General features: G+C 38.4%; 1 protein-coding gene across 1 annotated transcript in view; it reads right to left on the bottom strand.

Moving 5' to 3' along the window:
• The window catches only part of TRAPPC12 (trafficking protein particle complex subunit 12), a gene marked incomplete at both ends in the record, with an annotated part of 57,035 nt that overhangs the window by 17,333 nt on the left and 26,194 nt on the right, over window positions 1–13,508 (bottom strand). The window contains 2 exons of the mRNA XM_081997339.1: window positions 2,517–2,589; window positions 9,361–9,473. Of these exons, the coding sequence (XP_081853465.1) occupies window positions 2,517–2,589; window positions 9,361–9,473 (186 nt within the window). The remainder of the gene's footprint in view (window positions 1–2,516; window positions 2,590–9,360; window positions 9,474–13,508) is intronic.

The raw sequence follows: 13,508 nt of genomic DNA on the forward strand, positions 1-13,508 counted from the left end.
GATGCTGTAAACCATGAGCAGATATTTTAGGCTACATTTCTGTTTTTCTTTCTTTACAGGTGTCTGAAAACATGGACATAATTTAATAACTCTCCTTTATTATTTCACTTTTGTTAATCTCTTCTTTTTGCGTGTCCTTATAGTTTGGTAACCACATTCAGCTTTTTACAACTTGGGTGACCAGTTTGATGTTGATTCCTGCAGTGGACACATCTAGGTTTCCTGTTAAATTGAATAGCCTCAGACATGGTTGAGGCGAAGCAGAACCACCAGATGTTTTCAGTCTGTGCTATAATCTGAACAGGAACCTGATTTGGAAATTCCACAGCCCTCTGGAAACCCAGGCTTCTTAGCACTGGCAGAAAGAGGTTAGAGAAAATCTGCAAAGCAGTAAACAAAATCAAAAACCCAACAGCAGATCACTGTATGTTACTGAGATGCCAGAAACCCACTCTGCAGGTACATGCAGCCACGCTTCCACTCTCAGCACTTGTTTTTCCTTGTTATTTATCAAGGATTCTGTACTCCACACTGCCATTCATTTCAATAGGAGCTCGGTGCACTGAGAAGTTGCAAAATTGGCATCTTACAGAATGCATTACCAGGCAAGTGGTGCAATGCTAAATCTCTCTGCCTGTTGAAAAACTGGCAAATGAGGTGCTCTACTCCAGACTAGAGGAGATATACATGATAAGTCGATTGGTGTGGCACCTTCTTACATCAGCAATAAGGAAATTACAGGCTAAGAATAATCCCCATAATGAATTAAGGCTGTCTTCACATGAAGTTAATAAGGTTTGCTTTTGCTAGTCTCACATGAAAAAAAACCAAAGCCGTTATCAGCGTGCTGGAGCTCCAAATGCCGCGAAGAAACAGACAGGGAGCAGACCTGGCTGACCTCCACAGACAGTAGCAGTCAACAGTCTTTGCAAAAGTCCCATGGGCTTTTTGGCAGTTTTAAACCTACAGGCTGCACAGTAGACATACGAAGATCTCTCAAAATTTTCAGCAGCCCTGTCCCTTGGTAACTACAAGCTGCTGCTGTTCTAACTATGCCTCCTCCTGAGCTCATCTCAGCTCTAAAGCAGCAGCAGAGGAAAAGCAAGGAGACAGAAACTCATGGGTGAGGCAGACTGCAGGACACTGGATTATGACACAGCCAGGAAAAAGTCCTTGCACCTTAATGGGGAATCAGTGCCTTGGTTTTTGGGGATAATTAAGGACAAAAATGACAGCAGAAAGGGGATAACAGGGAAAAGTAAGCAGAACAGAGGTAAGAAGAGTAGTAGATACAAGGAGAGAAGAACAGAAACTCCTGGAGTGCGATGGATAATTCTTCAAAATCAGATTATTTCTCTTTTTCCTAACCCTTGTGAGAAGAGTAGTAACTGTATTCATTTGACTACGTTTGCAAATGCCTTTATGATATATGCTGCTCACATGTGAGTTCATTTTTTTAGGACATATCCAGATGGAGTATTAAGTCAAATACAGTAACACATTAAAGATGCTTTACATCCTGTCAATTTGAAGTCCATGCAGAAGAGTCCAGACAGGTCTGCACCCTTCCACATAGACATTGTTTTAGGGAATTGTTAATAATAACTGTTTAACTCTGCTAACAACTCTACGAAGCCTCTTCCCATCTCAGAGGCAGACTTCTACTTCCCACAGGCTCTAAGTGAATGTTATTCTATAGAGAAGTTGGTAAGATTCCTTAGACTGTTAGCTGAAGCTGAAAGGTTTTGTCTTCTTGGTATGATATTTTTAAATTGCTCGGCACTATGAGTGGTTCATATTATCCATATAATCCTAGAATGTCACCTCTTGTCCAATTCTTAAGTGTACTCAAATGACCTCATTAGTATAAATTCAACAACTAATTTGTCCTGATGACCCTTCTTTATGTAGTAATGTGTCCTATACTACTGAAGTTAAACAACTAAGATAGAAGGAACAGGAAAAAAATGTAATTGCATATAAAATCGTGAAAATGCCAATGTAGATTAATATCTTATTCTAAAGTTTATTCTAAAAAGTGACTTAGGTATTTCAGGAGTGTAAGTACCATGCAGCTACAGTGAGACTCAGCCATCTATGTCTCCTAGGCCAGTGTAGCCCTTGTATGATGGCAGTTTGATCTTAAGAAATTTAGTGGATTTCAGACATGAGGACTGAGAGGAGCCAGTCAACCACGGCTTAAGATGAAACATCCATCTAGCTGTGACAGCAATACACTTATATATTCCTTACTAAAGGATGGCAGCCATGTTCTTTGCTTCTTCTAACTAGGAAAAAAAATTGATTTAGTACATCAGTTTGATCAAGGGCAAAACTGTGAAATTAATTCTAGCAAATAGAAGTACAAGGTGTATAATTTCAGAGGCTGAGTAGGCAATGAGATTACAAAAATACTGTTTTAACAACTCTGGGGCAGCCTTGTGAAAACTTCTGGCATACTTAGGCAAGCGATAAAAACACACTGCCTGTGAAAGAAATGTTTAAAGAATACCTACCTTGTCTGTTCTCCTGTGTAATGTTAGTCATACTCCCATCTTCAGCTAAGCCTTGTTCCAAATTTTGTAATATCTGTAGTAAATTTTTTAAAGTAACCAACATGAGTTTAAACAGCACTACATATTTAATGCAAATTATCAACAATTGACAGTTTATATGTAAACTGATTCAGGCAGGAATGCTTCACCTAGGTACAGTTCAAAATTACTGATTGTTAGCATAGCTAGATCAATTGCATAAAGTAAGAAAGCATAATGGTACAAGGATGTTGGAGTTCAGGTTTATATGTACAGAACACTAAATGTCAGCACACTCTAGGGACATTCGCATTTTGTTAGGCAAAACATGAAATATGTTTCACCAGAGGATGAACGTTAATGACCACAAAGAAAGTCAAACTGATTTTTCATAGAAAGCCACTTTCTCTTGATTCCCCACCCTAAGTAGGGGCGCTGGTTTCATCCTTCTGGTCTTAATGAAGTATTCCTCTTAGTTCTGACTGCAATTTCCTTCTCAAAGTTTGGGGTTTATTGCTTCTTTTTATTTATTATAGATTTTAAATCATGTAAATTGTTGAGTGAATGAAACATTTTTTGTACTATTGGAAGAATGAAAATGTATACTTAATGAAGCTTGTAATTTAAGTACTTCTAAAATATGTATGCAAAGTTCCATTTGAAAAGCAAGTCAACTTTCCTTTTTCAAATCCCATTAGTTTCTCCAAATTTGTTTTCCGATTCCCACAGATCACCCCGTTTTTTCTGTTACAGATTTATAACTTTCGTTGTAGAACAATGCTTGAGATTTCCTTCAAAAAAGTATTAAGGACACTTGCTCTTTGATTAGCGGCTGTGGTTAGCCGATTAGGGAAATGCAAGGCGCTGCCTCTTCCAGGGACAGCGCGCTTCTGAACACAAAACTCTCAGCTTCTGTCAGTATAAGAAGTAACTGTTTTTTCCTATACCAGCAAAGTATTCCAACTGTGCTCAGTGCTATGTAAGCAGACACTTAAAAGCAACACAGGAAATCCCCCAAAGCAAAACCAGGTAGAATTAATGTGGCCTCAGACAGTGTGTTGGTGCCTTTTACAACCAATGAAGAGCCATCGGTACCTCCAGGAAGCCAGTTCATGCCACCTATTTTAGACACCTTAAGGTGCAAGAAATTGCCCTACGAGATACCAGGCTCTTTTCACAGACTAGAGTGAAAGATTGAAGTTAGATGCTATAAATTTAGCTACAAGGAACTTAAGACCAAGGAGAAGCACACAATGAAATGACAGCAGTTACCACATGCCAACTGAGCCAGGGTAATTTTCCCGATAAGAATTGTTAGCCCATGACAAATACAAGGTAATATGATTTAGTGTAAACCTCATTCACAGAGGGCTAGGCTATGTTGCCTTACCTCAGATTTTGAGAGGCTGTAAGCATACACCAGTAGATGCTGCAGCTTAGTTGATAGGTGGCAGTTTATGAGATAGCAGTGGCATGCCTGCGAGACTAACTCTCAGTCCCACTTGCAAAAGCAGTGTAGCCATTTAGAAATCACTTAGAAACCAAAACACCACACTTCAGTTTTAATTGCCTAGTGTATAATGAGGCACTTTGTCAAAGAAAAATATCCTCTTCTCTCCCACAAACCAAAACCACCTTATCAACTATTTTCTGTCCACTCTAAAACCCATTATCTTTCTCTTACCCTGGAAGACATCTAGTCATCACTTCTCATTCTCAGTAAGGCTCAAAGTTCTTACTCTTGAAATTGTCTAAACATAACAAGGTGCCTCATCAATAAGACATGTGCTGTCTTGCTTAAAAAAACAATGGACTTCTCTGAAAATGTGCTCACTAACATCACCAAAAAAAGAAAGAATTAGATATTAGCATACAATTAGAGTATTACATTTAACATTCTGTGACATTACTTGGGAATATCTAGCCATCACCTCAAGCTCAACATAATTAAAACAGAACTTGATGCTGATTTGAGGCTAATTGTTTTATTCCCTAGGTTTATCTCCTTTTGCCCTTCTTAAGTATAGGAACATCATCTACAGTTTTTCAGTATTTGGGCATTTCCCCATTTTCCATGAATTGTTTAATAATAACATTAATGATTCAGATAGTTCGTCAGTGTAAGCTATCTGGGTTTAATTTTAGCAAATTCCCTCACCCCACTTTTCTATAGATGGTGAACTGTTTATTCTAGCAGTATCACATGGGATAGCTCTAAACATCCTTGTTTCTATTATAAAGAGAAATATGATTGAATACTTCTACCATTTACTTTAAACATGTTTTGTGTATGACCTATGTTTTTTCTTGCTTTGAATATAAATACACACTCATTAGTTTCACTGGCTAGTATTACTTCACTGAGTCTTCCATTTCATTCCCTATCCATTGCCTGTACACTGTAACTACTAACCTATGCACACCATGATTTGCATTCCTAGTTTCCTATTCTCACATATCTCTTTTTAATACGTTATTTCTTCTTCCACAACTTTTCACCAGTATTAGCTTCTTACTCAAAATAACATTTTTTGGTGCTTCTGGAATTGTGGCTTTCTGGGTACTCAGACTGGTGCAGGACCATCATTATTTCTACAAACTCATCAAACAAGCTGTCAGAACAATTACCTGCTAAGACTGAAGTAATGTATGAGAAAGAGAACACTTATGTGACCTCAGTAACTGAGCCAGAACTGGAATTTGAATAAAAATAAAACCCAACACTAATCAATAGCTAAAAGACTGAAAAGTTCATAAATTTGGAAGTAAAACAGAAGACCAGGAGATATGAAGAGCGTTTACGCAAGGGCCAGGTAGGAACATAACTATTCATGAAGACAGTGGTGGAACTACAGAGGGAGTGGCTGGTCAACAAATGGCACAAAGTATTTTTGAAAAGTTTTGCAGAGGTAACACTTGCAGAGGCTTTTTTAGGAAGCAAGACTGTTAACCCACTTGTCATTGGTCCACCCACCTGGTAGAAGAGCCCAATACAGCTCTGCCACTTGAAGGATTAGGGTTAAAAACTGAAATATGCCACACTATGAGATGTGTGCATTTCCAGGAGCATTCCTCAGTCAGCTGGGAAGCTTAGACACAAACAAGGGAAGGGTTTACTTTAAGCCTGACTCACATTCTTTTCACATTCTGGTCTCCAGGTAAGCATTTATTAGCATGTCCTCAGCATTATGAGCACTAAAGTGATCATGTCTATGTTTTTAAATGAATACTTGAGTAGAACAAACCCTTTTGTGATTTAAATTACTATTGTTACTCTTACTGCTTGGCTGTTTGGAGACCATTTATTTCAAAGCAGATTTATAAGGACAACAACTCTTTGAGGCAATTCATGTTGGGAAGACCAGCAATAACACACGGTAACAATTTCACTGGATTCCTCCCCTGAGCTATAATAGGCATTTGTCACTACAGATTATTTCTTTGGCAAATTTTGTACCTATAGACAGAGATGTAAAATATCCAACTAGTTCGTGATTACAATTTGCAGGAATACTCGAAATGGTAAAAACATTATTGCCTATACAGGGAAAATGAAAATTATGTTTTTGCACTCAACCTCCAATCCTGCTTCGGGTACCACAAATACGTAAGTAGATGGGAGCTGAAGAGACCGAGTTACCAAAACAGTGACAAAGTAAATATGGTCAGACCTTTAAGTTGAAGGCTAAACCAAAGTTGACAAGTGTCTGCAGAATGCACACAACAAAAAGCAAAAGGGAATTTAGCAGGTTAAAAGGAAGTATCAGATAGGAAGAACCCCCACAATTACATTCAGGAAGAGAAACAAAATAGAAAGACAGATTTTCTTGTAATAAGAATGCATTATCATTAGCCTGGAATAGCCTCCCAGGGGATGTGGCCTCAGTTCCATAGGCTGGCTCATTAAAAACTAGAAAACAACCTTGGGTTGCAGAGAGACAGACTAGGTGAGCTAATAGGTCTTTTCTCTCTTCTAGCTTTTATGACTCCAAGATCGTCTCATTTACATAATGACTATTCATATGCCCTTCTGTAAATATGGATGACCAAAGATTATTTTTCCACTTTTAAAAATAGGGAAGTAGAACACTAGAGGCTTTTGGTTGAGAGGTCCCCAATTAATCCTATTATAGCCCAAATGGTTCCCAAGTGTCACATACAAATACTAAGACTAATGAGTATACATCCCTTATGTTATCTTCTCAGTTATGCCATGGGTTTTCGTAAGTTTTATGAACGTTATTCTTGAACATTCCAGGTGAGATCGAGATTATTAGACTAATAGCATTCTATAAAAAAATCAAAACCAAATATCTGAACATTGTTTTTTCTCAGCCAGCTCTGACTTCAAATGGTTAAATTATCACCAATTTACAACCGTCTTTTAAAGTGATATTTATCTTTACAAGCTGTCCTTTTTCACACTCCTGTTTCTACAGTTGTCTTTGAATTGCTCCAAAAGACAAGGTATTTAATTGAATGCAAACAAATGAAGTAATCTGCAAAGAGATGTCTAGAATAACTGCTCCGAAATATTATCTTGAGAAGAATGGTATGTTTTATCTGTTCGTTTGTAGTCTTCTGTGTACTGTACTTTAAAAAGGAGCATCCATCAGCACACACAGTGGCTTGTCCTGGCTACTGTATCCTGGCTCCAGTGGAAGTTGTCAGAAGCAAAGGGAGATCGTTCTCTTTCTGACTGCAACTGAACACACTAACCAGGGAGAAACTTTGCAAACTCAGACACAGGAAGGCGGAGAGAAAAAGATGGCAATCTCTGAACCAACAGCAAGTGCAGAGAACAGGGGACTCCTCAGAAGAGCTAATGCAAGACGTACAGCCAGCCTCAAAGAAGCTTTCCCCAAAGGCACAAGGGATCACACAGAATGTGTAGTGACCTAGGCCACTAGCAGTTGATAGAGTGAGAACATGAGTAAACAGATCTGTCTTCAAGAACTTAGTGGCAAGGAAATATATATATACACAAACACACACACACATATAAACCTGTAAATCTCCTTTATGTCTATTACATCTTCTCCAGCACATCCAGTTTCCCTTATTTAAACAAATAATCAGCCTAGTTCATGTTCAAACAAAATCTTGTATTATAGCTTAAAAGCTTCCTTGGTACAATGGGTATGTTCTAAGGATACGTACTTCAGGGAAAAGAGCGCAGGCAGAGCCATCTCAAGGTTGTAGATGACTTAAAGGTCTTGTAAAGAAGAGGGGGCAAGTTAGATTTCCTTTCCTTTCATTCCTCTGTTGACCTATCATCTTTACTCTGTGCAGAATCATGGCTGATCACACTGTAACTGAGATATGGCCATTTCAGTAAAGTTAGCCAGATGGTTAACCAGTTAGCTGGTGAACGCCCTGCTCAGCAGTCACTTCCTCGTTCACATGCATACAATTTTCTCTCTCCATTACAAGACAAAGAAACTTAGAACCCTGTTGAGTTTTTGGAATCTAGTGGCACCTTCGTGGCTGAGGGGAGACAATGCAGTACTTAATACCAGATCGCATAAAAACAAGATATGAAACAGCTGATCTGCTGCACACTGCGGTAGGTAAATATCAGTAGAGGCACTATGAAATCCTGCAACAGAGGAGTACGGTGTTTCCTAGAAGAAAAAATTTCAAATTGAAGAGGACCGTTTATGAAAGAAAAGGCTGGAGAGACCAGCCTGCCAGTAATATTATTAGACGAGATTGTCATGAAGGGGTAACAGCATTCATGAAGTGCTAAAAAGTAGCACTTCTTGGCTAAATTGGGTATCTCTCTCAACTGTTTCCAAATGAGTTCTTTCCAACTCTGTAACAAATGCCACATTCATCTCTCATTACCTAAACCTTTACTCTTTTCCCCTCATAATACAAGGAACTGTTTTTTTTACTGTAAACATTTGATTATCCTAGTCACTACTGTGCTAGAAGCAAGTTGATTTTATATACATAAGGCCATTATAGCTATACAATCGGCAATTACCAAATCCCTGTTAGCCAAGTTATTTCCATGAGTAAATATAGGAAACTTCCAAGGAATACTGAAAATAAAAATTAATCACATGTATTTATCTTACACACAGTTTTGAACTTTCAAGTGTCACAGATAAAAAAATGTTGCATTTCTTCTAGAGTTTACCACATTATAACATTCATAGTCCGTGTCGTATTAGAACACTTGTGAAAGATTTCTGTAAAAGACATTTAAGGATGAATGCTTAACAGTCAGGGTGTTGGGTTTAGTGGATAAGGTTAGTTCTCACAACACCATCACTCCAATTTCAGCACCAACAAACCCCATGCCATAATTTAGGCTATAACTTTGTATTATAGCACTTGACAAAATAAAAGAAAAACCCCAAAACAAACTCAGCAGGTTGTATTTACATTCGAAAATGACTGCTGTTTCCGAAACCAGCTATTCAGACTATTTCTGAAGGATCAAGACTATTTTTTGAAGGATCAAGATCACTAACAACTGCATTTTGAGCTAGCTGGATGCAGCTGAGTGAGCAAAGAGAACTCTCCTACTTGCCCTTGCACATCTGCTTACTGTCCTCTGTGTCTTGTCTGGCAAAAGCACAAAAGCAAGAGAACTACATTGTCCATTGTTCTACTCATTTTAGTCAGAGCCACCACAGAAGACAGAAGGACAGATCCTAAAATGGAAGAGGCACTTAATTACTTCTATTAATGAGTTCCTTATTTGTATCAAGATGGAGTAAAAAAATGTTATTGTTGAAACTCAATGTTCTTTATAAGGACATTAAAATATATTTCTTAAACATTAAGAAATGCTACTGCATACAGAAGCTGTTACCTTGGCGCAGATTATCTTCATACTATGCAGTCTGTCAAGTGATTCCTGAGGATTACCTAGGTACTGAGGAAGTTCAGCATGTAAAATCCGCATGGAGAAAGGAACCATGGAACCTAGAAACATAATTCATTTTATTAAACGTGTTTGCTACAATGATCAGTTTGTGATTTGCCTACCTTACACAAGGTACTTCTCACTAGCGTATATGACACAAAGTCCATTTGACCATCACATCTTTTTCTTCTCCTGATGAAAGATGAGAAAATAGCAAACTGTTTCTTGGCTATAACATGTGATGTATTGTAAAATGTTTTAAATAGGTAAACACATATGTAACCATAACCAAGAAGGCAAGAAAAAGGTGCACCGAATTAAAATTTTCAAAAACAAGTTGTGCATGGCAGTACAATGTTTAATTAAAGATTTTTATAAACTAATTAAAATGAAAGATTAAAAAAATTGAAGTTTACTCAAGATGCAGCTACAACATTACTCCTAACATTTAATAATTATGCATATTTTACAATAAATGTAGAAGTAAGATTGAATTATTTGCCTTAGAAGCATGCTTGCAAAAAACCCTATATAACCAGGTTATGCAAAACCACTTTCAGGTAATCTTTTTCCAAATAAAGCTGCTGTGAAAGGCCCCTATATTACAGAAAAAAAAGTAAGAACAGAAACTCAACATGGGTCAAAAGAAATAAAAAATAAAAATGGTATAATGAAGAACAAAAATAATAATACTATAGTAGACACATTAAGTCTAAAAATATATCAAGTCCTCTGGGAAATTAAAATATATTAGAAAATATGGTGTTTCTTTTTTCTATTAATATCCATAGGCTTGTGTAAAGGGTTGAGTCCATTATGCTGAGCAGAGACCATTCCATTGCTCTGAAGATGACTCTTAATCTGAGTTTTACTTCATTAATGTTAGCTCTTCCACAAAGAGTTACTAAATGACTTTATCCTGTGAGACTGACTCTTTGTGAAGATGGTGTATTTTGCGTATTTTTTGATTTACTGAAAACATCGAAGAATAGGGAAAGAATTTTAAGCAGTATTTGGGGAGAAAAAGAAGTTTCTTCCTTTTCACATTAGTTTACTTTTGCCTTTATTGTTACTGTAATATTTACCAAAGACCCAATCCTCTAAGCTTATGAGCATCCTGGCTGACTTCAAGGGCAGTTTCAGGAGCTTTAGGGAATCCTAGTGTGTGCAACATCGTGCTTTCAGATAACTGCTTACCCAGATATGCAGACAATAATACTGAAAATAAACTAAATGCTATTAAAAACAAATCAGAGCTAGCATAAAGGGGAAATAGGCCTTGCAAAATACCGTGCTACAGTTCCAATATTTTAATATAAAAATTTTGCTTACTTTAGACATACTCTAAGGGGATTTCCCTCTCAAGTCACCTCTTGCCTCATCGTTTCTCGAAAATAGGACTCAGGAGCTTTTCAGAAAGATTTTTGCACCTGTTCTTAACAGGCTTGTATGTCAAATATGTAAGTGCTATATACAATGAGTCACTGCCTCTAGACATTTTTTTAAAGGTTGACAAAGTTTTAATCACAAAACTCACTAATTATGACCTTCAGAGTAAGCCACTTACACCTACATAAATTCTCTTTTGCCAACACTAACTATTCCCCATGGCTTCCGTAACTGCTGTGTTCCTGTAACGGATGTACACACGAGTTTCATGCATCATCATACGTGGAACAGAGATTAAGAAAACAAAACTGCCTTTGAAATTCTATTAAGAGTAGTGTAAAAGGTTATCCAACCAGTAAAAATGTGAAATATTTTATGTACATATCCTGACTAATACCTATCACAATGCAAGCGAAGATACACAGTCGGAGTGTTGGGGGTAAACAACAATGAAAAGGAATGCAAAAATAATTTAAGAGTAAATTCTGTGCCAGAACACCACAGAAAAATTGCTTTGTAGACATGTTGTGAACTTAAGAACCTGCACTGCAAACCTAACCCGTGGCTTGTTCTATCTCTACCACCTCTCTGGTGACCAAGTTCTAACTCCACCATCCAATGGTAATCCTGCCAAAAAATGCAGTGCCTAAAACCAGCTAGTTTAGTACTGTTCTTTTGGAGAAAGTTGTCTCAATTTATTACTAATACATGAACCATGCACCTATCAAGCTTTCTGAAATGGAGTTGATAACATTGTAGCGTCTTATAAATAGGAAGTATAGATTCATACTAGATTTTATTGATGGAGTGACTACATCAGTGGACAAGGGAAGAGCTACAGATGCCATCTATCTGGACTTCTGTAAGGCCTTTGACAAGGTCCCCCACAACATCCTTCCCTCTAAATTGGACAGATACAGACCTGATGGGTGGACTGTTGGGTGGATGAGGAATCGGCTGAATGGTGGCATCCAGAGGGTAGTGGTCAATGGTTCTATGTCCAGATGGACATTGGTGAAAAGTGGTGTCCCTCAGGGGTCCGTACTGGGACCCGCACTCTTTAATATCTTAATCAATGACATAGTGGGATTGAGTGCACCCTCAGCAAATTTGCAGACAACACCAAGCTGAGTGGTGTGGTTGACACGCTTGAGGGATGGGATGCCATCCAGAGGGACCTGGACAAGCTCCAGGAATAGGTCTGGGTGAACCTCATGAGGTTCAACAAGGCCAAGTGCAGGGTCCTGCAACCTGGGTTGGGGCAATCCCCGGTATCAGTACAGGCTGGAGGACCAAGGGGTCAAGAGCAGTCCTGTTGAGAAGGACTTGGGGGTACTGGTAGATGAAAAGCTGGACATGAGCCAGCAATGTGTGCTCACAGCCCAGAAGGCCAACCGTCTCTTGGGCTGCATCCAAAGCAGAATGGCCAGCAGGTCAAGGGAGGGGATTCTGCCCCTCTACTCAGCTCTGGTGAGACCCCACCTGGAGTCCTGCATCCAACTCTGGAGCCCTCAGGACATGGACCTGTTGGAGCAGGTCCAGAGGAGGGCCACAACAATGATCAGAGGGATGGAACACGTCTCCTATGAAGACAGGTTGAGAAAGTTGGGGTTGTTCAGCCTGGAGAAGAGAAGGCTCCAAGGAGACCTTATTGCAGCCTTCCAGTACTTCAAGGGGGCTTGTAAGAAAGATGAGGACAGACTTTTTAGCAGGGCCTGTTGTGATAGGACAAGGGGTAATGGTTTTAAACTAAAAAAGGGTAGATTTAGACTAGATATAAGGAGGAAATGTTTCACCATGAGGGTGGTGAAACAGTGGCCCAGGTTGCCCAGAGAGGTAGTAGATGACTCATCTGTGGAAACATTCCAGGTCAGGTTGGACGGGGCTCTGAGCAACCTGATCTAGTTGAGGATTTTCCTGCTCATTGCAGGCGGGTTGGACTAGATGACCTTTAAAGGTCCCTTCCAACCTAAAACTATTCTATGATTCTAAAGTTTTACCAACATTTTTAGTTAATTACTGTTTTCAACTCTGAACTACTTTGTATCATTACATTCTCTTGTAAAATGTGGCAAAAGGTCAACTCAATAAATACTTATATAGAAAATCTGAATTGGTAACAGAACAGCTCAACATACAGACAGACAGCTATTTAATGGAGCACAGATGAAAAGCCTCATGTTATCCAATTTTTAAAAATTTATATAGTGTTTTGTAAAACACTTTTTGGGACTGTGTATTTTGTAAAGTATTGATCTTATATATTGCTGAATAAAGCCACGCTATTAATGATCCATGTGAGGGGAAGGAATAACCCATTACCAGTCTACATGAGAAGTGGTGTCACCGGACGTCACAATGATAAATGTGACTCCAGGCCAACTTAGACTCCATAAGAATCTGTTTTATTTCCTATCACAACTAAGGCCTCAGTTATAATATGCATTCAGAACTATATTACTTTGAAATGTACTTTATTAATGTATTATTTCTCAACTACTTATTGTTTCCTTCATAGCATGTCACCAAAAAGCATTCCGGTGTGATCCTCAGTAGGTATGTCAAGTGTGATGACCGATCTCTCTCTCAAAAAAACCCCCACAAAAACAAAACAGAAGGAAGCTGGCCCACAGTGTAAGGGTAGTCACTGTAGTGACTTTTCAAACCAGAATTTATATTACTATTTCACTCAGGAGGATCTAACA

Source organism: Phaethon aethereus (assembly GCF_964289735.1).
Source record: "Phaethon aethereus genome assembly, chromosome: 3".
Taxonomy (NCBI): Eukaryota; Metazoa; Chordata; class Aves; order Phaethontiformes; family Phaethontidae; genus Phaethon; species Phaethon aethereus.